Source organism: Eurosta solidaginis, chromosome 2 (genome assembly GCF_040869045.1).
Source record: "Eurosta solidaginis isolate ZX-2024a chromosome 2, ASM4086904v1, whole genome shotgun sequence".
NCBI lineage: Eukaryota > Metazoa > Arthropoda > Insecta > Diptera > Tephritidae > Eurosta > Eurosta solidaginis.
The window spans coordinates 144,040,449-144,068,181 of record NC_090320.1 but is presented as its reverse complement, the minus strand read 5'-3'; the positions used below and the strand labels follow the sequence as shown (position 1 = coordinate 144,068,181).

General features: G+C 36.5%; 1 protein-coding gene across 3 annotated transcripts in view; it reads right to left on the bottom strand.

Annotated features, from left to right (window-relative positions):
- The window catches only part of LOC137240268 (MPN domain-containing protein CG4751), an 834,976-nt gene that overhangs the window by 259,610 nt on the left and 547,633 nt on the right, over window positions 1-27,733 (bottom strand). For all 3 annotated transcript variants that reach the window (XM_067766305.1, XM_067766307.1, XM_067766306.1), the window contains one exon: window positions 26,786-26,873. In XM_067766305.1, the coding sequence (XP_067622406.1) occupies window positions 26,786-26,873 (88 nt within the window). The remainder of the gene's footprint in view (window positions 1-26,785; window positions 26,874-27,733) is intronic.

Genomic DNA, 27,733 nt, shown 5'->3' with positions numbered 1-27,733 from the left:
CTTTCTAACGTATCTGACCCTGAGTGCCACATTATTTTCTTCGATAATTTTTTTTCTTCTTATCACCTTATGTGTATTTTGAATGAGCGTCGATTCTTTGCAACTGGCACTATACGCGAAAATAGAATGGGAAAACCACCGCTAAGATGTTTAAAAAAGACAAGCGCGGGGCATTTGACCAGCGACTCGATAGTAATCAAGAAATATTGACTACCCGGTGGAACGACAATGCTCTTGTCAATGTTATAACCAATAACTCCTCGAGTGTCAATTGTTTCTGCTAAAAGATATTGGCGTAAACAAAACAAAAACTATTACTATATCGCAGCCAAAAGTTATTCAAGAATATAATAAGGGTATGGGTGGTGTAGATCTCCATGACAATGCTGTAGCAAATTATCGTATTTGTATTCGAGGAAAGAAGTGGTGATGGCCACTATGGACAAACCGTATTGGTAACGCAGTGCGTGGAAGCTGCATTGTATGATTGCAAAAATCCAAAAGACAACCCCACTTTCGCAAATTAATTTTCGTTCTGAAGTCACAACAAAATTGTTGACTTTTGGCAATGAAGAAGAAGGCAGACGTGGTCATGAAGGCGGAGACTTAAATCAGCCGTCGAACCTTCCTCGGAGCAACGATCCTTTCGTTAATAAAAAGTCTTGAAAAAAAATATCGGCTCTGTAAATTATGCAAGAAACATACTATTTTTACTTGCAAAAAATGCAGTATTTACTTACATGCTAAATGCTTTGATGAATATCATAAAAATTTGTAAATTGACGTCTCTATCAATGTTTATAAAATATGTATGTATATGTATAAGAATGTATAACATTTCAATAGTAAGCACTTTTCTTTGAAATAAAAACAAATTACTCAAGTTTGAGAGCAACATTTTTTGTCATGAAGCAATTAGTTTTTTTTACATACTTGACGGTTTTTGGCCAGTGGTCGATTTTTCGACCAGTCCACAAAAAGCAAACGGCTGGTCAGAATCTTTTTATATTTGAAATTTGTCTTGATTATGGTCCTAAAAGCCCTTCCTTTAAAGGGGAACAAAAAATTATAACGGGATCATGCAGCGGCCGAAGATGGGTTAAAGCTATTTGTATAATTCATACATCTCAACATACATATGTTATAGAAAAGCAATTAGCAAAAAGTTAGATCGCAGCATTCTTATATGCTTTGCCCTTGTTTAATGTGATATTAGCAAGTGTACAAACAACAAATATGAGCGATTAACTATAGCGAGAGTATGTATGTAAATTTGTATGCAATGCAATGGTACATTAGCAGCAAACGAAAATAGGTCAGCAAATCAATGTAAACAATGCATGTAGAAACGATTGGGTGAATGACTTGTGTTATTCTGGCCTTGAATAGCTTAGGCATATAATTAAATAGTAGTGAGGTATGTAAAAAACATATGTTAAAAAAATGCAGCGGTTGCCAATCTATGCCCCAACAGCTATATTTAGTAATATTAATAAAAACAGTAATAACTTAAATTCAAATAAACAAAACTTGTTCCGAATTACCATCTACAGCTTTATACGAAAGTATATTGCCATATACATATATACGTAAATATGCGAATACATAAATACGCATGCTTGCTACATAGATATTTGCAACATATGTACATATTCACGCACGCGTTAGTACATGCTCTAGCGAAAATAAGGGCACTGCATTGTTTGTTAAATTACATTGGCGTCGGTCTCAAGAACTTTATTTCAACTTTTTTTTTCCAAATGTTCACCATATTGTTATATTGTAATTATATTTATATTTGTGTACGCATATTTGGTATAAAATCTTTCCATTTTCTTTGAATTTAATAGCGATTTCTTTTCTGGCAAAATTGTTACGCTTTTTGTACGCCGCGCAAGGGTTGTAAATATATTATCTCTATTCTAAAAAGCAGGTAACGCCTTTACGGGATATTTCGTTCTTTTCTGAAATTTGTTCCCTGCTCGCAACGTAAAAGCGTTACACTTTTACCCTGTATAAAATGGCGGTGTGGCAGTGCAACTCTGCTAAAACAGCTGATCGTGACAATTTATTTTCGTAACTTCACAAATTTTTAGCGAAGAAAATTGAAATGTAGGAAATGATTGCTAAAGAACTTTTATTATCATTGACAGCGCGTAAATGAGCTAATACATGGAGTAGCCATTTATGTTCTTTGCATGTACTATAAATGTTGAAAATTTTCTGGGGTAGGAGTAACTCTATTAAGGCTTTACCATTTACTTAGGCGACAATTTATTTCAGAAAAGAAAGCGCTATAAAACAAAAATCGGAGAAATAAGTAAATATGTACATTTATATGTATGTAATTACTAACCAAACTTCAATTGGGCGTATATCCATAATGCTGGCATACATTAAACATTATACATACACTTTATTACTTTGTTCTTTAAACGCACTTTCACCAAATTTTATTTCTTATAATTTATTTAATTTGTAGTTTTGAACTTCGCCGCACGTCACTTCACTTTTCAAATAGAAACGAAACTGATTCTCAATTCTTTCAGTTGCAGCTCATTCTCAATTTCTTCTCTCGCATGTAGAGTTGCCACACTTGATTGTTTCGAACAAAACTTGTTCACATAACATTCTAAATAGAAATCTTGATAGTAAAGTAAAGAATGAAATCGCTGGAAGGTAATTCACCACTGGAGTAACTTTACATGTAATTCGGCAAGTTTAATTCTCGTAACACTTTATTTTGAAATGACTCAAAACGACTCAAACTTTTATGCTGTCGGAAACATCAACATCAAAAAAGGATTTTTTTATTATCTTATTAGATTCGTTCGCGTGAGTGAAAATTCGTAAAAACTTGAGAAAAATTTTACTAACATTGGAAAAATCCTGTTCTTTGAAACAAAACTTTTGCAATAAGAGGGCGGAATTTTTCATTTCGCTTGGAGGAGAATTTGCAAAATTGTACCCGATAAATAGGGGTCCCGGTATGGCATAATTTGTTGCAGTGTCATGCGCAGTAAATTCAAAAAAGGGTTTTTTTTTGTATTGATAACTGAAAAACTAATGTTTTGTTGCTTTCCCAATTTGTGTGTTTTTTCGATATGGTGGTTTTCTTATTTTGTTGTTTTTTTTTTTTACAACTGGCACCATCGTCAGAAGTACAAAAAGAGAGCGCAGTGAGCGTAAAATTCTCTTTGAAATTTGCTCATGCATTGACTGTTGTTCGCTGTTGAAATGACCAGTGAGATCAGATGTGTTAACAGAAAAATCAGTTAGATTGATTAGAAATCTGTCAATTTTACAGAATTTTGTAAACTTAAGAGCGACAATTTCTCTTCTGTTGAAATGACTAAACTAATTTGTTCGCTTGAAAAAGAACTCGGTCGAATTAGCCATAATTCGATCAATTTCAACGAATCTCCGTAAAGTCAAGAACAACAGAACCGATTTGATTTTACTAGCTCCATTTCTTTCAGTGTACCGTTATTGAGTATTGGCTTAAGTATTATTCAATAAGCACACTGTTCCTTAACGAAAGACAGGTTGCTAAAAAATGGCACCGAAAACTAACAACACCACTTCGTTTGAGGGCTTTTCCTGGTTATAAATATGTTGGAAAGAAAACCCTTTCATAAAAAGTTGTATGAATCGATTCTAATGGATCAGCCGCAGTGCATAGGCCTATTTTTGTTAACAAATATTACTCTATTTGTTTATAATTAATAGAAAAAGTTTTTTGTAAATTCGAACAATTTTTCCAAATATCGAAATTCATTTTCGTGCATAAGCGCGGCATCTTTGGGAACAATTATCAAAGTGTTCTAATGCGAATTTCAAAGACCCAAACCTTTATGTATCCCCGCTAAATTCGAAAGCACAAATATTCCACCTACATACAAATATCCCACATAGCATATCGAAGACTGATTAAAGTATAAATCAGCACAATGAGACATTTTCGACTCCTTTTGACGACTAAAAACTGTTTAATCAATTCTGCGATCAAAAGAAGACTCGAAATCGACTCCCTCTTATGAGTGAAATATGATTTATTGAAAAAGCAATAACAAAATATAAAGCGATCACAAATTGATCACATTGGGGATCGAAATATGATTGAGTAAACAATTTTTTTCTGCTTTACAATTTGTTGTTGCTTTTTCAATAAATCATATTTCACTCATAAGAGGGAGTCGATTTCGAGTCTTCTTTTGATCCCAGAAGCTTTAAAACACACTTAAAAATTATTCCCACAAGACTCATAAATGATGGTAAATATGACTCGAAAAAGACTAAATACTGATTAGAAATATGGGTTAAAAGAGGCTCACCAAGTGTAGTCGCGCGTAGGGTACCATTTTCTCCCGACGAGGGAGTCTTTTCTGATCAGAAAATGAGCGCATATATGCTTATTTTGATCATGCTGGAGACTCGAAAAAGACTCTAATATGATTAATAATTTCAAAAAATGCTGGGTGGGATGGTTTCCCCATTGCTGTCACATACCTATAGCGGCCTGTTCCAAAATCCTAAAAAAACTGTTCCAAAATAATTTGTAGAGTACAAAAAAAAACTTCAATAGAATTAATTTTTGACCGGCCCATTTTTTGTGGCAAATTTCACTTACACGTAAATACTTAGGTCTTATTTAACAGATTCTTTGTTTTTTATTTTAGTTGCTTTCAAAAAACAAACATAAAATCACAAATAATGAGTTAACTTTTGTTGAAACTGACTAAATTTATTTATAACAATTAATAGAAAATTCGCCCCAAAATGTTTTTGAATTTCCAGATTTTATGACCATTTTAGATAAAGCACTTCTTATACTGAACAAAAAATAAATAAATTTGCTCCAAAGATATAACATTAAAATTTTTATATTATATTTGATGCTAATTTATTTTATTTTATTATATATTATTTTCCATCCTATCCTAGTTTATTAATATTTAAATGTAACTTGACTGAATAGAAAAATTTCATGTTGTATATTAAATGAAAAAAACGTCCCAAAAACGTTTTTGATTTTAGGTCAAAACGGCAACCGGTATCATAGCGCCCGTATTGAATAGGCCGTATATTATCCTACTATATTTATTATTAGGCTAACTTTGTTCTCAATTGGAATCCCAACATTAAATATCCGAACATTAGAATCTTCATATTTCCACAATGATAACATTAAAACCCGAAAAATCCAAGTGTACTTATTAAGTTTTTATATGGAACTGTTTATTCACTTCACTTAATTTTTTTGCACTTTAAGTACTTTATTTGTTTTTCTTTAATTTTTATTTAATTGAATAAACTCTGCCTTCTTTCCCTTTACATAATTTTTTTATATTTTTATTTCATTTTTTATGAAGGTATCATCAATTCTTTTCGAAATTTTCGTTTTGTGTCACACTTACATATTACATATGTATTTATATAAACTTAAAATCGGTTCAGCGCCAATTGCATACCTAACGGGTGGTGTGGAAAAAGCAAATTATCAATTCAATTTCAAGTCATTTCACCATAATTCTATGTCGATTTCGTTTGATTTTACATATTTTTTATATTTTTGTTTAAGGAGCTCCATACCAAAACGTTATAATTACATTTGAAAAGTTTGTAGAAAATTGAAGAAAATGCAATCAAAAAGTATAACGTCTTAGGTCAAATTCAAAATTTTAATGAGAAATTTAAGTAAGTTAGACCAGTTTGCTATATTTCCACTCACTGCTCAACTATTAACACATTATTGCACTACCCCCAACACTGGATGCACTGACTGAGTTGAAAAAAATACAAGTTGGTCGAATTTCGACCACAGGCGATACTAGTTTTTAATAATTTCATAAGTACTGTATTGAATGCATAATACAAGACGATAACACATTTTTAAGTACTGCATTTATAAGGATTCCAGGCTCGATCTGAGCTAAAGACCACGAATGATCGTTTACGAACTACTTTCAAAAATACCCAATTATTTTGGACTTCATCCTGACAAAAAAAAAAAAATTGGAATTTTAAGCCTTACAACTCCAGTTCTTAAAAGTGCGCTTTTTATCTTTTTGTACATATATTAGTGAGGTGCGCAGTTTCTATGAATGAAATTTCGTCTATCCAAATGTAAAAAGTATAAATCCTAGTGATAACTACGTAAGTTAGTCATATTAATCCGGAAAGTGGGATATAAACTTATACAACAAAGGGCCAAATTTTGGAACTCATATTTAATGAATTTCCAGTTTTGATGTCATTCAGGGTTAGCATAGTTAAATAGAGTATACAAATAGCACCAACGTTTGACAGAGGCCGAAAAAAGGTTAAAAGTGATATGCGCGTAAGTGTCCAAAGGTACGAAAAACCGGGATTCAGTGGCGTAGTGAGGTTTGCTTGCGCCCAGGGTTTTTTTGGAAGTAAGGAATTCTATGTTCGGGTGAAACACAACATTACATACCCATCTGTACACTTGAAATGCTGTTGTTGTTTGTTTTGTGTGCTTAATAGTGTTACAAGGCTGCGCAATAATACATATACATATGGTTCTATTCTGAACTAATTTTCGTTTAAAAGAAGCAAAAAGGATACAGAGGCTAACACCAATGACCTTGAGCGAGTAATAATGCACTTTTCCTTCGGATATTGGGATTTCCCTACTTTTTATTTTAAAATAAAAATATAACAGAACAATAAACATAAACACACAAGTGCCATTGTACTAAAAAGCATTATTGCTCGCTAAGGGTTGTTTTTTACCTAGCTCTGCAATAACTAAAACCGCTTCGCTGCAATGGTACTGTGTGTTACATAGTAGCAGGTAGAGAAAAATTTAGGCTTTTGTTAACTGAGGAATTGAAATTTTTGGTAGCCATTGTCCTGTTAAATGTTTATGAAAAAGTTTGACGAGCGATCCACTAGTTTGAGTGAAAAGTGAAATTTTAGTTTAGTAACATAGTCGGCAATTAAAGGTTTTTTATGAAGCTTTTATCTACATTTCGTCTTTAAATAGCACCCACATCAAATCTGTGAAAAACGCAGTTTCGAAAAATGTGTTCAGAGTTAAGGTGACAATGTGGATATCAATCGAAAGGTATTGAAGAAGAGATCAATATGGGAGGGTTATTATTTCAAAAACCCACTTAGGTTTGGAGATATTTGCCAAAAATTTTACCATATAATTTGTTTATACAATATAGGCGTTTGACACTTATTGTATTGTCGGGGACATAAATATAGAATGCAATAAATTTCAATAAATCATTTTGCTTGAGCAGGGGATTTAGGATGGAACAAATAATTACAAACAAGGCCAAGGCTTTTAACGAAATTTTCAAACTTAATAGAAACAGCTTCTTACCTGCATCTACGCACTTTTACAACATCTTTTATATAAACGAAAGCGATTTAACCGATTTAGTACATTTTTACTGAAAACATTTCCTGTTAAAAGGCATACATGTGCACCAAATTTTTCGTCGAGTTATGGCACCAGAAACGTTGGGAAATGCATTGTAAGAAAGGGGCACTGCCAAGCCCATTTTTCAAGATTTGAATTTCTTCCCATTTCTTGTTATAATGGCACAAACTACGAATGGCACAAAACTATTTTTCGCTAAGATTTAACTCATTATTTTTGCCTATGACCGGTTTTAAAGTCATTTATATAAAAGTGGGCGTGGTCCTTAACCAATCTTATCCATTTTTACTAGAAATATTTCCTGCTATAAAGAAAATATGTCTACCCAATTTTGTTACGATATGTAAATTTTTCTTCGAGTTACGAGCTCCCGAAACATTGAAAATTTCTTAGACAAAAAAGGGGCGGTGCCACACTCATTTTCAAAAATTTTTGTGTTTTCCAATTTAATGTTATAACTCAATTTAGAAAGTAAAATTCTATTAATCCAAAGCTCTTTTTCGCCAAGATATAGGAAAAATTAGTGTACCCAATTTTATTAAGATCCGTTAATTTTTCTTCGAGTTATTGCACCCTGGTGCGACGCCCATTTTTTAAAATTTGAAGTTTTTCCTATTTATTGTTATAAATCCACTTGGGAAATGAAATACCATTGATATAAAGCTCTTTTTTGCAAAGATATAGCTTATTTTATTCGTCCAAGACCCTTTTAAAAATCTTTTATATAAAAGTCGGCGTGGTCCTTAACCGATTTCGTAATTTTTTCCTTATAGTAAGGGCAACCTCTCTGCCGAATTTTCTTACGATAGGTTTAACGACTTTTGATTTATGATTAATAATATTTGTAAAATTGATTTCATCACAAGTGGGCGGTGCCACACCCATTTTAATTTTTATTTTTTTTATTATTTATTTAATAATTTGGGAAAAATTTAAACAACGTGACATCAGGACGGACAAGGCGACAGCTGTTTCGATTATACCTTGTAAATCTCTTCAAAGCCTTTTCTCCCGGGAGTGGGAGTCGAACTCGCACCCCTACGATAGTTGAAATGGTTGCAAACGCATTCAGCTACGTCATGCCTGTTGTGAAGTCTTTCCCAATTGCCTTCTTTTTGCATATTTTAATCTTTTACACATTGCATACTTCGTATGCAATTATGTGTTAAAGCTATGCTTGGTACGGCGGTTTTCAAAGAAACTTTGGTTTTTGTTGCTGTTTTCGTTCTATTTATAGAACTACAACGAATTAACCAATTTTGTCTGTTTGTATGATTTTTTTAGTAATCGGGGATTGCCCATATTGCTTTTTTTTTTAAAATGTATGAAAACATTTATTTGAAGCAATTTTTTAATTTTATAATTTATTTAATAATTTGGGAAAAATTTAAACAACGTGACATCAGGACGGACAAGGCGACAGCTGTTTCGATTATACCTTGTAAATCTCTTCAAAGCCTTTTCTCCCGGGAGTGGGGGTCGAACTCGCACCCCTACGATAGTTGAAATGGTTGCAAACGCATTCAGCTACGTCATGCCTGTTGTGAAGTCTTTCCCAATTGCCTTCTTTTTGCATATTTTAATCTTTTACACATTGCATACTTCGTATGCAATTATGTGTTAAAGCTATGCTTGGTACGGCGGTTTTCAAAGAAACTTTGGTTTTTGTTGCTGTTTTCGTTCTATTTATAGAACTACAACGAATTAACCAATTTTGTCTGTTTGTATGATTTTTTAGTAATCGGGGATTGCCCATATTGCTTTTTTTTTTTAAATGTATGAAAACATTTATTTGAAGCAATTTTTTAATTTTATAATTTATTTAATAATTTGGGAAAAATTTAAACAACGTGACATCAGGACGGACAAGGCGACAGCTGTTTCGATTATACCTTGTAAATCTCTTCAAAGCCTTTTCTCCCGGGAGTGGGAGTCGAACTCGCACCCCTACGATAGTTGAAATGGTTGCAAACGCATTCAGCTACGTCATGCCTGTTGTGAAGTCTTTCCCAATTGCCTTCTTTTTGCATATTTTAATCTTTTACACATTGCATACTTCGTATGCAATTATGTGTTAAAGCTATGCTTGGTACGGCGGTTTTCAAAGAAACTTTGGTTTTTGTTGCTGTTTTCGTTCTATTTATAGAACTACAACGAATTAACCAATTTTGTCTGTTTGTATGATTTTTTAGTAATCGGGGATTGCCCATATTGCTTTTTTTTTTTTTTAAATGTATGAAAACATTTATTTGAAGCAATTTTTTAATTTTATAATTTATTTAATAATTTGGGAAAAATTTAAACAACGTGACATCAGGACGGACAAGGCGACAGCTGTTTCGATTATACCTTGTAAATCTCTTCAAAGCCTTTTCTCCCGGGAGTGGGAGTCGAACTCGCACCCCTACGATAGTTGAAATGGTTGCAAACGCATTCAGCTACGTCATGCCTGTTGTGAAGTCTTTCCCAATTGCCTTCTTTTTGCATATTTTAATCTTTTACACATTGCATACTTCGTATGCAATTATGTGTTAAAGCTATGCTTGGTACGGCGGTTTTCAAAGAAACTTTGGTTTTTGTTGCTGTTTTCGTTCTATTTATAGAACTACAACGAATTAACCAATTTTGTCTGTTTGTATGATTTTTTAGTAATCGGGGATTGCCCATATTGCTTTTTTTTTTTTTAAATGTATGAAAACATTTATTTGAAGCAATTTTTTAATTTTATAATTTATTTAATAATTTGGGAAAAATTTAAACAACGTGACATTTTTTTATTTTTATCAAGAGTGTCAATATCAGTCCACACGTCAAATTTCAACATTGTAGGTGTATTATTCACTAAATAATCAGGTTTTTTGTGTTTTCCAAAATGATGCATATTGTGACGAATATGAGTGACACTAAGTGATACTCACATCCCTAGTCTGATGCTAAGTAAATGAAGTCACAACAACAATAAAGCAGACAGTCACATATATCTACATAAACGAATCAATCATTATGTCTACACATATGTACACAGCTGAGAAGCAACGCACGACCACATGCATATATCTAAGATACTCCCCAAAGTTTGCAATGAGAGAAGCTATAAAATCGTGCAATTGTAGTTACAACTGAGAAATTTGATAGCTGATGGCCAACTAGTAGATTCTGGAAATGGAAGCGCCAAGAAGATGCGAACGAGGAAATCAGAGAGTATAAAAGGCAGCAAATGTAGAGGCGCTGGAATTAAGTTTTGATTAAGCACGCAATCTGTCGGGCAATAGTAGAGTTATTTATTGTGAATTACTTTAATAAAGGCCATTTTTCCATTATTCAATATTGGAGTTATTTTATACAACAGTCTAGTGATTCGAACCTTAGTAGAAGATTTGAAATAAGCGGAATTGCAGTAAATTCGTTACAATATATATAAAAAGTGGGCGGGGTTATCATCCGATTTCGCTCATTTTCAACACCAATTTATTCTAGGTCCAGATAAGCTCGTGCACCAAATTTGGTGAGAACACTTTTCATAACGCGAGAAATTTCCCATTCTGCGGAATGACTCTAGTCGATTCTCCGGGCATTTTGCGGCACCTTCTTGCACGTTTTACTATATCAGTATACCATTTTTCACAAAGAAACTTCCCTTTTCTATTACTTCTTCACAGAGAGTGTCTTGAATTTCACACAGTTCAGTCGCTAAGGATTTAAGATCATGATACGCTTTGTAGTGTAAACAGCCAACAATTGCAATGCCAAAACGTGTAATAGTGTTTTCACACAGAAACTTAATGATCTCATTTCATCTGCTAATGAAATCGTAAATTTTTGCTTTCACACAGAAGTAACTGCTCGATTAGTATGAAGGATGAGACAGACAATCATGGCGGAACGATACAAGGTGGGAGCATGTTGACATACCTACAAACAAAAAAAAATTCCATGTACTTGTAAATTCGATGGACAAATGTCAAAATCGTACTGCGCCGGTAGTTGATGTATCAAATCAAATAAAAAAGGTTATAATCAGCTGTTCGATGCGGCCACCTTGTATCGTTCCGCCATGCAGACAATGGCATTTGCTTTGAAAACTAAGAAACGGAAACGGAAGCGGAACGCTGCCAACAGAGTTGCATTGTGCTTTTGACTTCATTAGGCATTCGATTAGCTACTAATGAAATAATAATAGATTCGAATTTTGTAGGGAAGATTGAGCTCAATAAGCGTCTTAATGTAGAAAATTGCCTTTATTATTCAATAAGCCGTCTGTGTGAAATTAGTATAAACCAGTTAATGTGCCACCCTGTGACAAAATGCGTCTAAACTTTAATCAACACAAAGAAGCGCATTTTTTAATTATTGCTGATAGCGCAATTCCCACGATTTAATACAGATGTGTGTGCACCGTGCGATTAATCCAAATTTGCATTTAGGCAAATTTTCTGATACTGCCATTTCCCACAGACGTCACAAATCAACACAAATATGAAGCTACATATTTGTGTCGATTTTTATGTAGATATGTAGGTATGTAAAGTTTAAAGTAAATATGTAAGTAAGAATATGTTTACAACAATTTAGTATAAATAAGCTGACAATAGTTGAATAAAATTAATTCATACTTAAACTTCAAAGACTGGTTTTACTTTTGCGAGTAAAGTTATTTACAATCCTTTTATATGCCGATCCTGCCTATGATTCTGCTGGCTGATTATTCAGCCTAACTTCATTACTGGCAAGGATACTACTGGCTGATTATTCAGCCTAAGCCCTATAGGGAAACGGCACTATAAAATAAAATAGCAAAAAAAAAGGGATTACAACTGCAAATCAACAGTGCGCACAAGAAGTGGAATAATCTGAAAAGGTAGAAAAAGTATTTTCCCGGATCGACAAATCATTGCCAATGAACCACCTCCCATGCAACTGCAAATCAACAGCGCGTACAAGAAACACTCTACAATAAGTATATAGGGGTTTTTGACAGCCTAACGGCTGCCTATTAACGAGCAAACATTTTATATTTTTCCTGTAAAATAAATATATTTTTCCCCCTATAAATTATGATCCCAGAAGAGGACATAAAAGACGAAGACCAGTTTGGCCAAATCTTTTATAGCTTAACTGCATTGACTTTAGAATTGACAAAGAAAAATATAGTAGCCGAAGAGATCAGTCAATACCCTAAGCCGCTGACAATCGAAGAATATAAAAAAAGAAATAGGTTCCAAAAAATTGAAGAACCAAAAATTCCAAAGCCAATAAAATTAAAAAGGAAAAGAGGAGGTAAACAATTTAACGTTAGGAAATCAATAGCTAAGCTTTACGAAAGAATAAATTTAAGTACAAATAAGGAAGAAAAAATTAAACTAAAGCAAGAAATTGAGGAATTAAGAAATAATAATTATAAAAAAAAATATAAGGGTGTCAAAAAGAAAAAAAAAACAACAAAAAAAGAAGAACATTTTTTTTTTTTTGATTTTAAATAACATGGAAAGAGTTAGGAAGGCTATGACTTATGCAAAAGGCCCACTTGAGGACCTTAAAAATGAAATAGATATCGAAGATAATGAAAAAACCTTAATATTGTTGAAAAAAATGTGGAAGGATATTGATATGCCTAGGGAAACAACAATATGGAATGTAAGGCACCCAATAGCAACAACAGCTGAAGAAGTATATAGGTTCGAAATCAAATATTTAGGAAGAACTGAATAATACAATGACAACAAATCAATAAATGAAAAATAAAGACAATAAAAAAAAGAAATATTTTTTGCATTCATTTTTTTTTACGACGGGAGGCCAAGAATCAAAAATAGAAAAACCAACGGTAAACGTTGTAAACTCAGTCCAAGTAGTAGACCATACTGAGGCACTGGATACCATTAAGGTCATGCTTCTAATCATCTGTGTAGTTAGTTGCATTAATTTGTTTCTGAAGCTCTATTCAACCTATAACAAATTCCTAAAGAAGCGATATGTCAGTCGCGCCGACGGATTAGATAAGGTTTAACAAACTTTTTTATCTACCATCCCCAATGGGAAAATGGGAAGATATCGTTAAACTACTCATAGAAGAAAAAACGATAGGAGAAAAATCTTACAAATGTATTAATAAAAATACAAAAGTAAAGGCAGCATCTCAAAATAATAGTTGAAGCATTTAATCAAATAGGAAAAACGATACAACAGTCAAATGGTAAACTAGACGGCAATCGCAAAGCCCAAGCGTATCAAATATTTACTAGCGTTAGAGACAAATTGGTGTCCTCACTGGCAAGATATGATATAGAATTCATAGCACCAACGAGACTTGAAAAAGAAATAGAAATAGACTTTAGCACATTCCTGCTGGAATCAGCCTCCGATTTAGAAGAGGAACCAGAAGAAGAACAAAAAGAAGAACAAAAAGAGAAGCAAATAGAAGCACAAAAATAAATTTTATTTCAGACACCAAACTGACAAACAAGAAAAGACAAAATGGCATAAACCACTGTGGAATTTATTAAAACAGCTTCGTCAGTTCTGCCAGAATTTGACGGTAAGGCAGAAAAATTACAAAGCTTCTTGGATGCACTGGATATCCTAGAACTGATTAAGGGTACCCATGAGGCAATAGCGGTTACGATGATAAAAACAAATCTGAAAGGAACTGCTAGAAATCTGATAGGAACAGAAAGCTCAATCGAAGCGATGAAACAAAAACTAGAAATAGAAATTAAAGGTGAATCAGTCGAAGTTTTGACAGCAAAACTCCTGAACATCCAGCAACGCAGTAAAACTGCAAATCAGTATACTGCCGAAATTGAAAAACTCACGAAATCGTTGGAAGGAGCATACATATTAGACGGACTAACACCAGGGTTAGCAACCAAGTATGCTACACAATCAGCTGTAAAAGCTATGTGTAAAAACTGCTCCAATGACAAAGTGAAAACTATTACGCAAGCTGGAACGTTCACTTCAATGAACGAAGCTATATCAAAATTTACCAACAGTTGCACAGGAATAGCTGGAAATCCAAGTACGCTTTTGCATATTCGCCACCAAAATCATTTCCGAGGAAACTTCCGTAGGGGTTACCAAAATAATTACTATAGAAACAATCAGAGGCGCACATTCAACACTTATAACAACAACTATAATAATAATCACAGAGTAAATAACCAAAGATCTGGCCGAAATTTCGGATCGAGTGGATCTAATCGTAATAATACAAAGTTGTCAGAAATGTCACTCAACAGGAAAACCAGTAAACACCACCTCAATAAATAAAAAATTATATATTTTCAATTTACACCTCAATAGCTACATATCTTCCAGAACAATTCTGAATAATTCTATTTCAACCCTCCTAATCGATACAGGAGCGGATATTTCAATAATAAAAAAGGGTCAAATTGAAAATAATGTCACGATAAATAACTCAAAAAACAGATCTAAGAGGAATTGGTCAGGGTATAACAAGCACTATTGGCACGGTTAAAGCAGACTTAAAAGACGATTATCTATTAATTAGACAAAAATTTCACGTAGTAGAAGACAATTTCCCAATCCTATGCGATGGAATATTAGGATTACATTTCATTAAAAAATATAATTGCATTTTGGATTATCAAAAGGAAGGGAACACTCTAATACTAAGACCACATGATTACCCAGAAAACATAATAATTCAGTAGACTAATAAACCAACAATCGATAGCATTTCAATTCCCGCAATATCAGCGGAAGTTCGACAAATTCACATTAAAAATAATAATTCCGATTTACTAATTCCACAACAAGAACTATTTGAAGGAATCTTTATTGCAAACACCTTAGCAAATTCACACCAAACATTTGTTAGAATTATAAATACAACAGATAAAAATACAACACTCCAAGATTTAAATATACGCACAGACAACTTTAGTGACTATACAATAGCAAAAAATAATAAACTTGAAAATGAGGCCAACAGCAAAGAAAAATTAGAAAGGTTGAATAAAAAATTTCCACAGTTTGCAATTAAATCACTTAACGCATTATGTGCCGAATAATTGACCACTTTTCATTAGAAACAGAACCTATTACTACTAATAAGTTTTACAAACTAAAACTTCATATGAAAGACAATAACCCGGTTTACGTAAAAAACTACAGAATACCAGAAGCCCATAAGAGTGAAATTAATAAACAAGTAAATAAATTAATTAAAGTTGACACATAATAGAACCTTCATTTTCAGAATTTAATAGTCCAATTCTATTAGTACCCAAAAAATCACTGCCAAATAACCAAGAAAAAAGATGGAGAATGGTTGTTGATTACAGACAAGTAAATAAAAAACTAACTGCAGATAAATTCCCGTTGCCAAGAACTGATGACATACTAGATCAATTTGGAAGAGCCAAATATTTCTCATGTTTGCATTTAATGTCTGGCTTTCACCAAATAGAACTCTGCCCAGAATCAAGGAATATCACATCCTTTACAGCAGATAACGGTACTTATCGTTTTAAAAGATTACCTTATGGCCTTAAAGTGGCGCCAAACTCTGTCCAGAGGATGATGACGTTAGCACTCGCAGGCTTAACACCTTGACAAGCATTTTTATAAATGGACGATTTAGTCGTATTAGGATGCTCCGAAAAACATATTGTTACAAATATTAGCAACACTTAGGGGTACTGTCATCTCTAAGCCGATGCTAAGCAGTGACTGTATGCACATCAATAATTCAATTATTATGTCTACACATATGTACGTACATGCAGCGAAGAAGCAACGCACAGACAACTGCAGATATCTTATCTGAGATATGCAATTATAATTGTGGAAGTGTCGCTCACAAATACAAGCACATGTGAGAGAAGCTATAAAAATTGTGCATCTGTAGTTATAGCAAAGAAACTTACAGCAGATAACCAACTAGTAGATTCTAGAACAGAACCGCCTAGAAATGTAAACGAGGAAACCAAACACTATAAAAGGCAGCAACAGTAGAGGCGCGAGAATCAGTTGGATTTAAGACGCTATCTAGCGAGCAATAATAGTATTATCAGTTTCATTTAAGCAAGCTATTAGTTGCGAGTTATAAGTGTTATTGTGAAGAACTTTAATAAAGGCCATTTTGCATTATTAAATATTGGAGTTATTTATTCAACAGCTTAGTGATTCGAACGTTAGCAAAAGATTTTAAATAAGTGGAATGTCAGTAAATTCGTTACAATTGGTGTCAGAAGAGGAATTGTTGAATAAATTCCGAAGACTTCGAATAAAACTTGGACATGGCAAAGTGGAGTGAATTGAAGATCCACCAGCTGAAGAAGGAGTTGGAGAGCCGTGGATTGAATACAAGCGGCATTAAAATCGAACTTCAAGCACAACTACGAGAGGCAATGAAAGCAGAAGGAATTAACGTGGAAGAGTGTGTCTTTCCTCTTGATGGCGAGGAGACAACAAAAATTGAAGAGAAAAATGAAACATCTCAGACAGTTACGAGCACAGACTTGAACATGATATTGGCTGCAATATCTGCAGAAACATCGACAGTAATATCAATGTCGTCGCAAATGTCATCTCAACTGGAAGAACAGAAGACATATATGGCATCTCAACTAGAATCCCAGGAGAACCGTATAACATCCAAGATGGAAGAACAAAAGACACGCATTTCAGAAATATAATCACCAATTTCAACGGATATGTCATCTCAACTAGAAGAACAGAAGACGTATATGGTCGAGCAGTTGAAAACACAAGAGGAGCGCTTATCATTGCAGGTGACACAAATGTGTTCGCAGTTGGAAGCACAGGAAGCAAGGGTAACATCAAAGCTGGAAGCACAGGATACAAAAATTGTACACCTCGAGGACAAAATTGATCCCGAAATAGAAGTTTTGAGAGGTCGTATACAGGAGTTGCAAATAAATCGTCCAGCTGCTTCAGCGAGTAATCCCAAGGTAAAAACACCATCTTTTGACGGCTCTGTTCCTTTCCAGGTCTTTAAGCTACAGGTTGAGAAGACAGCAGCAGTGAACAACTGGAATGTTGAAGATATAGTTGCTGCATTGTTCATGGCATTGAAAGGGCCTGCAGCTGAGATTTTACAAACCATTCCAGGGGGCGAACGGAACTGTTATGAAGCATTGCTGGGTGCTCTAGAGAGACGATACGGAACTGAGCATAGGAGACAGATATACCAAATGGAGTTACTGAACCGCTTCCAGAGGCCTGGTGAAACATTGCAAGAGTTTGCGTCGGATGTTGAAAGGCTGGCACATTTAGCGAATGCGGACGCACCCGTGGAATACACTGAAAGGGTAAAGATTCAGAGCTTTATAAATGGCATACGAGATGTCGAAACAAAGCGAGTTACATACGCAAACCCAAAGCCACCATTCGCAGAAACGGCTTCGCAAGCTCTGATTCAGGAAACAGCGTCGCTTCTGTGTACGCCAGTTTTCAAAGCACGCCGTATGGAAGTAGAAAGGCCAGGGTGGGTAGACGCAATATTGGAGGAGCTGAAAGGATCGCAAAAGCGGAGTGAGAGAGTTATCAAATGCTTCAAATGCGGGAAGCCCGGTTACATTGCACGTCTTTACGATCTTGATCCTAGTGGTTGCAACAGCATGAGTCGTTTTAATAACAAAGCTGGAGGGGATGACCAAGTGCGAATAAGATGTAGAGATCTAGAGCTATCTTCAGCTATTGAATGTCCTGTGAAATCTGTGTCGCAAATTGGAAGGAAATCAAGCAGTCTTACCGTCAGAGGGAATGTCGATGGCAAGGAGCGTGTACTGACTGTAGATACGAGTGCATCTCATTCCTTAATCCGATCTGACTTGGTCAATAGGAGAGTAAAACCGTTACCTGGAGCAAGGTTGCGTACGGTCACTGGCGAGTGTAACCAAGTCCAAGGAGAATTGGTATGTGAGGTATTAATTGGAAAGGTTATGGTTCTACACAAATTCATTGTGGCGGAGATTGTTGATGAAGTCATATTGGGAGTGGACTTCTTAGTTGACCATGACATTAGGATCGATATGCGGAGAAAGATTATGCGCAATAAGAACCAGGATGTGCCACTTAGCTTCAGTTTGGAAAAGGGGTTCAGCAGTAATCGCGTACTGGTGGAGAAGAGTCGACAAAGACCAAGAAAGTCAAAGGTAAAAGTTGATGGAACGAATGGGCCAAACAAAACAAAATCAAAGATACCTGCGAGAGAAACACTGGCATTGACAAACCCGAACGGACGCAACAAAACGAAGGAAAGAATTTTCCAGAAAGAATGCGAGGGTAGTTTCAAGCCGGGGCGCACTACTGTTGTGAAACGTGGGAACGATACTGATTATGCGAAGCCAATCCGTCAAGCGCAAGCTCTACGAAGTAGTTCATTGGCCAAACAACAGAGTGTGAAGGAACGGCCCAGGGTAATGAGTAGTAAAATCAAACACTGGCATGACAAGAAACTTTAATTCGTAAGGTTTCTTGGAGGGAGATTTGGTACTACTATACAACCCTCACCGGCGGAAAGGTGTTCCATCCAAATATCGTGGCAGTTGGGAAGGCCCGTACAGAGTTGTGAAGGGGATTAGTGATGTCATCTACCGCATACAAATAATTGGGAAACCACGAAATAGAAGGGTGGTTCAATTGGAGAGGCTAGCAGCGGCAGTTTTACGAATATTAGCAACATATATTCCATCGCAATCGATGATGATGGAATATATGTCCCCCCGCCCGATTATGACGAAGAAGGCGCTGATGGATTGCCTGCGGAGCTATTCAGGTACGGCGGCAATTGACCACTTTTCATTAGAAACAGAACCTATTACTACTAATAAGTTTTACAAACTAAAACTTCATATGAAAGACAATAACCCGGTTTACGTAAAAAACTACAGAATACCAGAAGCCCATAAGAGTGAAATTAATAAACAAGTAAATAAATTAATTAAAGTTGACACATAATAGAACCTTCATTTTCAGAATTTAATAGTCCAATTCTATTAGTACCCAAAAAATCACTGCCAAATAACCAAGAAAAAAGATGGAGAATGGTTGTTGATTACAGACAAGTAAATAAAAAACTAACTGCAGATAAATTCCCGTTGCCAAGAACTGATGACATACTAGATCAATTTGGAAGAGCCAAATATTTCTCATGTTTGCATTTAATGTCTGGCTTTCACCAAATAGAACTCTGCCCAGAATCAAGGAATATCACATCCTTTACAGCAGATAACGGTACTTATCGTTTTAAAAGATTACCTTATGGCCTTAAAGTGGCGCCAAACTCTGTCCAGAGGATGATGACGTTAGCACTCGCAGGCTTAACACCTTGACAAGCATTTTTATAAATGGACGATTTAGTCGTATTAGGATGCTCCGAAAAACATATTGTTACAAATATTAGCAACACTTAGGGGTACTGTCATCTCTAAGCCGATGCTAAGCAGTGACTGTATGCACATCAATAATTCAATTATTATGTCTACACATATGTACGTACATGCAGCGAAGAAGCAACGCACAGACAACTGCAGATATCTTATCTGAGATATGCAATTATAATTGTGGAAGTGTCGCTCACAAATACAAGCACATGTGAGAGAAGCTATAAAAATTGTGCATCTGTAGTTATAGCAAAGAAACTTACAGCAGATAACCAACTAGTAGATTCTAGAACAGAACCGCCTAGAAATGTAAACGAGGAAACCAAACACTATAAAAGGCAGCAACAGTAGAGGCGCGAGAATCAGTTGGATTTAAGACGCTATCTAGCGAGCAATAATAGTATTATCAGTTTCATTTAAGCAAGCTATTAGTTGCGAGTTATAAGTGTTATTGTGAAGAACTTTAATAAAGGCCATTTTGCATTATTAAATATTGGAGTTATTTATTCAACAGCTTAGTGATTCGAACGTTAGCAAAAGATTTTAAATAAGTGGAATTTCAGTAAATTCGTTACAATTGGTGTCAGAAGAGGAATTGTTGAATAAATTCCGAAGACTTCGAATAAAACTTGGACATGGCAAAGTGGAGTGAATTGAAGATCCACCAGCTGAAGAAGGAGTTGGAGAGCCGTGGATTGAATACAAGCGGCATTAAAATCGAACTTCAAGCACAACTACGAGAGGCAATGAAAGCAGAAGGAATTAACGTGGAAGAGTGTGTCTTTCCTCTTGATGGCGAGGAGACAACAAAAATTGAAGAGAAAAATGAAACATCTCAGACAGTTACGAGCACAGACTTGAACATGATATTGGCTGCAATATCTGCAGAAACATCGACAGTAATATCAATGTCGTCGCAAATGTCATCTCAACTGGAAGAACAGAAGACATATATGGCATCTCAACTAGAATCCCAGGAGAACCGTATAACATCCAAGATGGAAGAACAAAAGACACGCATTTCAGAAATATAATCACCAATTTCAACGGATATGTCATCTCAACTAGAAGAACAGAAGACGTATATGGTCGAGCAGTTGAAAACACAAGAGGAGCGCTTATCATTGCAGGTGACACAAATGTGTTCGCAGTTGGAAGCACAGGAAGCAAGGGTAACATCAAAGCTGGAAGCACAGGATACAAAAATTGTACACCTCGAGGACAAAATTGATCCCGAAATAGAAGTTTTGAGAGGTCGTATACAGGAGTTGCAAATAAATCGTCCAGCTGCTTCAGCGAGTAATCCCAAGGTAAAAACACCATCTTTTGACGGCTCTGTTCCTTTCCAGGTCTTTAAGCTACAGGTTGAGAAGACAGCAGCAGTGAACAACTGGAATGTTGAAGATATAGTTGCTGCATTGTTCATGGCATTGAAAGGGCCTGCAGCTGAGATTTTACAAACCATTCCAGGGGGCGAACGGAACTGTTATGAAGCATTGCTGGGTGCTCTAGAGAGACGATACGGAACTGAGCATAGGAGACAGATATACCAAATGGAGTTACTGAACCGCTTCCAGAGGCCTGGTGAAACATTGCAAGAGTTTGCGTCGGATGTTGAAAGGCTGGCACATTTAGCGAATGCGGACGCACCCGTGGAATACACTGAAAGGGTAAAGATTCAGAGCTTTATAAATGGCATACGAGATGTCGAAACAAAGCGAGTTACATACGCAAACCCAAAGCCACCATTCGCAGAAACGGCTTCGCAAGCTCTGATTCAGGAAACAGCGTCGCTTCTGTGTACGCCAGTTTTCAAAGCACGCCGTATGGAAGTAGAAAGGCCAGGGTGGGTAGACGCAATATTGGAGGAGCTGAAAGGATCGCAAAAGCGGAGTGAGAGAGTTATCAAATGCTTCAAATGCGGGAAGCCCGGTTACATTGCACGTCTTTACGATCTTGATCCTAGTGGTTGCAACAGCATGAGTCGTTTTAATAACAAAGCTGGAGGGGATGACCAAGTGCGAATAAGATGTAGAGATCTAGAGCTATCTTCAGCTATTGAATGTCCTGTGAAATCTGTGTCGCAAATTGGAAGGAAATCAAGCAGTCTTACCGTCAGAGGGAATGTCGATGGCAAGGAGCGTGTACTGACTGTAGATACGAGTGCATCTCATTCCTTAATCCGATCTGACTTGGTCAATAGGAGAGTAAAACCGTTACCTGGAGCAAGGTTGCGTACGGTCACTGGCGAGTGTAACCAAGTCCAAGGAGAATTGGTATGTGAGGTATTAATTGGAAAGGTTATGGTTCTACACAAATTCATTGTGGCGGAGATTGTTGATGAAGTCATATTGGGAGTGGACTTCTTAGTTGACCATGACATTAGGATCGATATGCGGAGAAAGATTATGCGCAATAAGAACCAGGATGTGCCACTTAGCTTCAGTTTGGAAAAGGGGTTCAGCAGTAATCGCGTACTGGTGGAGAAGAGTCGACAAAGACCAAGAAAGTCAAAGGTAAAAGTTGATGGAACGAATGGGCCAAACAAAACAAAATCAAAGATACCTGCGAGAGAAACACTGGCATTGACAAACCCGAACGGACGCAACAAAACGAAGGAAAGAATTTTCCAGAAAGAATGCGAGGGTAGTTTCAAGCCGGGGCGCACTACTGTTGTGAAACGTGGGAACGATACTGATTATGCGAAGCCAATCCGTCAAGCGCAAGCTCTACGAAGTAGTTCATTGGCCAAACAACAGAGTGTGAAGGAACGGCCCAGGGTAATGAGTAGTAAAATCAAACACTGGCATGACAAGAAACTTTAATTCGTAAGGTTTCTTGGAGGGAGATTTGGTACTACTATACAACCCTCACCGGCGGAAAGGTGTTCCATCCAAATATCGTGGCAGTTGGGAAGGCCCGTACAGAGTTGTGAAGGGGATTAGTGATGTCATCTACCGCATACAAATAATTGGGAAACCACGAAATAGAAGGGTGGTTCAATTGGAGAGGCTAGCAGCGGCAGTTTTACGAATATTAGCAACATATATTCCATCGCAATCGATGATGATGGAATATATGTCCCCCCGCCCGATTATGACGAAGAAGGCGCTGATGGATTGCCTGCGGAGCTATTCAGGTACGGCGGCGAGGAGTTGGTAAGGCGCATGCAGCAGCTTCTTAGCAAAATATGGGCGGAAGAATGCATGCCCGACGGTTGGAATTTAAGTGTTCTTTGCCCAGTCCACAAGAAGGGGGATACTGCAAAATGCACCAACTATCGTGGAATAAGCCTTCTTAATATCGCATATAAGGTCATTTGTGTATTGTGCGAAAGATTGAAGCCCACCGTGAACCGGCTGATTGGACCTTATCAGTGCGGCTTCAGACCTGGTAAATCTACCATCGACCAGATTTTCACAATGCGCCAAATCTTGGAAAAACCCGTGAAAAAAGAATCGACACACATCACCTCTTCGTCGACTTTAAAGCCGCCTTCGACAGTACGAAAAGGAGCTGCCTATATGCCGCTATGTCTGAATTTGATTTCCCCGCAAAACTTATACGGCTGTGCAAAATGACGTTGAGCAACACCATCAGCTCAGTCAGAATTGGGAAGGACCTCTTCGAGCCGTTCGAAACTAAACGTGGTTTCAGACAGGTTACCCCCTATCGTGCGATTTCTTTAATTTGATGCTGGAGAAAATTACACTAGCTGCAGAACTTAACCGCACTGGAACAATATACTATAACAGCGTGCAATTACTGGCATATGCTGATGACATTGATATCATCGGCCTAAACACCCGCGCTGTTAGTTCTGCTGACTCCAAACTGGAAAAGAAGCGGTAAAGATGGGTTTGATGGTGAATGAGGACAAAACGAAGTACCTGCTACCATCGAGCAAAGAGTCAGCGCATATGCGCCTTGGCAACCACGCTACTGTTGGCAGCCATAATTTCGAAATAGTAAAAGACTTCGTTTATTTGGGAACCAGCATCAACACTAGCAACAACATCAGCACTGAAATCCAGCGAAGAATCAATCTTGCCAATAAATGCTACTTTGAACTAGGAAGCCAAAATGAAAAGTAAAGTCCTCTCTCGGCGAACGAAAATCATACTCTACAAGTCACTTATCGTACCCGTCCTGCTATATGGGGCAGAAGCATGGACCATGACAACAGCAGATGAAGCGGCTTTGGGACTGTTCGAGAGAAAAGTTCTGCGAAATATTTATGGACCTCTACACGTTGGCGATGGCGAGTACCGAAGAATATTTAATGATGAGCTGTACGAGCTATACGCAGACATCAACATAGTCCAGCGAATTAAAATGCAGCGGCTACGCTGGCTAGGCCATGTTATGCGAATGAAAGATAATGATGCGGCCAATAAAGTGTTTCTATCGGAACGCGCCTATGGAAGCAGAGGTAGAGGGCGGCCCCCACTCCGTTGGAAGGACCAGGTGGAAAACAATTTAAACTCCCTTGGTGTGACCAATTGGCGCCGGTTGGCGGATCGAAGGAGCGACTGGCGCGCCTTGTTGGACGGTCATAACCGTTTAGACAGTTAAGCGCCAATTAAGTAAGTAAGTAAGGGGTACTGTCATCTCTAAGCCGATGCTAAGCAGTGACTGTATGCACATCAATAATTCAATCATTATGTCTACACATATGTACGTCCACGCAGCGGTGAAGCAACGCACAAACACATGCAGATATCTTATCTGAGATATGCAATTATACTTGTGGAAGTGTCGCTCACAAATACACGCGCATGTGAGAGAAGCTATAAAAATTGTGCATCTGTAGGTATAGCTGATAAACTTAAAGCAGATAACCAACTAGTAGATTCTAGAACAGAACCGCCTAGAAATGTCAACGAGGAAACCAAACACTATAAAAGGCAGCAACAGTAGAGGCGCGTGAATCAGTTGGATTTAAGACGCTATCTAGCGAGCAATAGCAGTATTATCAGATTCATTTAAGCAAGCTATTAGTTGCGAGTTATAAGTGTTATTGTGAAGTACTTTAATAAAGGCCATTTTGCATTATTAAATATTGGAGTTATTTATTCAACAGTTTAGTGACTCGAACGTTAGCAGAAGATTGCAAATAAGCCGAATTTCAGTAAATTGTTACAATTTTGTTACCTGACCTAATCATGTGAAAACGACTTCATAGCTTAAAAGGACATTAAACGGAAATGCGAAGCTTCTCAAGGCCAAAATAATGACATATCAATTTTAAAAATAGGATGTCAAATAACCAAGTTACAACGAAAAAACCGTTTCAGCTGTATTTCGAAGGATAAAAAAAATTAAAAAAAAAATTTCCAAAACCCTCTCAACATAATCTTCAAATTTAGGGGCGGACATTAGCAACTTTTTTTCGACCCAGTCTAGAGTACATCATCGAGGTATGGAAATACAGAAGATAAACCTTTTACCGTTTCGTCAATTTAGTGTTGGAACGTTTGGGCAGCACTCCTTAACCCGAAGGTCATATATTTAAATTCAAATAGTCCGAACGGCTTTAAAATAGCTGTCTTTGGTACGTCTGCCGGGTGCACTGGGATCTGGTGGTATGCCTTCTTGCAATCTATTACCGAACAAAATTTCTTCCCGAACAATTCACCACCAAAGTCGTATATATGCCGAATTGGATAGCTATCTGGTACTGTTTTCGCGTTCAGTCTCCTATAATCACCGCAAGGCCGCCACGTCCCGTTTGATTTCTACACCATGTGCAACGGGCTTGCCCATTGAATACTTGAGCACAGACAAATTCCCCGTTCGATTATGTACTCAAACTCTTTATTCGCACATTCCAGTTTTTAGAAGAAAGTCGTCACACCCTTTGAGCTACCGGTGCCCCTCGTGTCTTTATATGGTGTTGGACTGCTGTCGTGGGTCTATTGGCCTTGGGCAAGTCATTAGTAAGATCAGGATAACATGATAAGATCGCATGATATGGATTAGCTCCCTTTAAAGAGAGTACACTATGTGGCGGCAGTATGATCATATCTTCCTCCGACATAGCCGCTTTGAACGAAAGGCTGACTAGGTTTCAAAAAGCTTTGGTGTGAAAACGCATGGTGGCCGGCACCGTGTTGCGTTCTTGTCGAAAATACGGTGATACCAACAGAAATTGCGATTTGTATCCCGCGTGTCCTCGCTGCGTGAGCTGATCGGGTTATAATAAAAATACATATTATCCAGGAAGTTCTGCGTTGCGGACCATTTGGCGCCCCCCTGTGAATGGCGCCCGGGGTAAGTTGCCGCCCTCCCCCTCACTACGCCACTGCCGGGGTTTAAACCGTTACTCATGGTCTGGAATAATCTTGGATACAGTCATTCTTAGATCTTCAATATCTACTAGAAAAATGGAATCAACGGAATTAATATATAAATAGAACAAACAATTTGAATGGTCCTTAAAACAAAAAAAATATATTTGAAGAATTTCAAACCGACTTATTTCTATTATTCCTCAAAAATATGAAGAGTAAAAGCAGAGGTGTACTGAGAAATGTTGTTTTTAACCCTTTCAGGCATATGAGACACCGGTGTCCCAAAAATATTTTCTTGTATAGCAAGTAGGCTAGCAATATTTTTTTCGTTAAGTAACCTTAGATAATTCATTCCTCATAAATATCAAGATTAAAAACAGAGTGTATTTAGAAATGTTGTTTTTAACTATGCCAGTTGCTATCGTCGTACAAAAATGGTAAAAAAAAATAAAAAACATTTAATGAAGTGCAAAAATCACTCCATCACTATTTTACATATAGGTAGTATGCTTTTACCATCGCAGAAATACCATTGTATGATCATTTATGCTGGCATTTTTTCACTAAGAACCATAAATAAGCTTCAACTTTTGAGGGCACAAAAATCTCATTATGTAGATTTAATTCGATAGGTGTTCACTTTATCATCCTGTTATAACAAATGAAAAAATTCAAATATCTACAACTAAGATACTTACTGTGGTAAATTTCTATTGGGTGCAGTACTGTGCGCATACACACCGCGCTTTGTTAGAGGTTTAATATAATACACTTTTCTGTCTATATCTGTAAAAGAAACAAGTGGTTAAAAGCAAATTTTGTGATATGCTATTACTCTTATAAATTTTATACTCAAACATTATATAGTAAGTCATAAAGGTTAGTAATATTCAGCAAGTTGAGCTTTATTTAAATGATTTTACCCTTTTTTTTAAATCAATGTCAATACACAACAAAGCTGATGTGACTGGAAATGTAAAACTTATCTCAAAATTCAGTGACTAGAGAATTTTGCATAATGGTCAGCTGTGCTAAATGTAATTTGCAGTGCTTGCAAGGCGATTATTCATTTTGTGGTATTTTCAATTACAAAATGCACATAGAATGTTCAAATATTTCTGCTGATGCTGCCAATATGCTGATTGACAATAAAACAATTGTTAAGCCCGTGACTTCTGCTGGTGTTGATGATGCTAACATTGAGACTTCAAGTTTAACAACAATAACTTCTATACAAGCTGATGCTGTCTCTCAGATGTATGCGGGTGCTACTGGGTGCGCTATTAGTAATGTTATCTCATTCAAAAACACGAAAATGAGGTGAAAGCAGTTAATAGAAAATCACTTGTTGTTGTTAGTGGTAACAATTCTAATGCGGTATTTGATGGGTACAAGTGGATGCATTTGTCTTCATTTGAGCCTTTTTGTTATCGAAGACAATACTGTGCAATACATTTCTACGCACGCTAATATTGATACTTCACGCTAATATTGTACACTGCACAAGGTTGATAAAAAAAGATGCTGACGTCAGTTCTCTAGTAAGAGTTACTGTTAAAATACGCGTCTTATCAGCGGATTACAGCAAGGTTCTTAATGCTACACTTTGGCCGACACTGTTAGGCCCTTCCGTTTTTTCCGAAGGC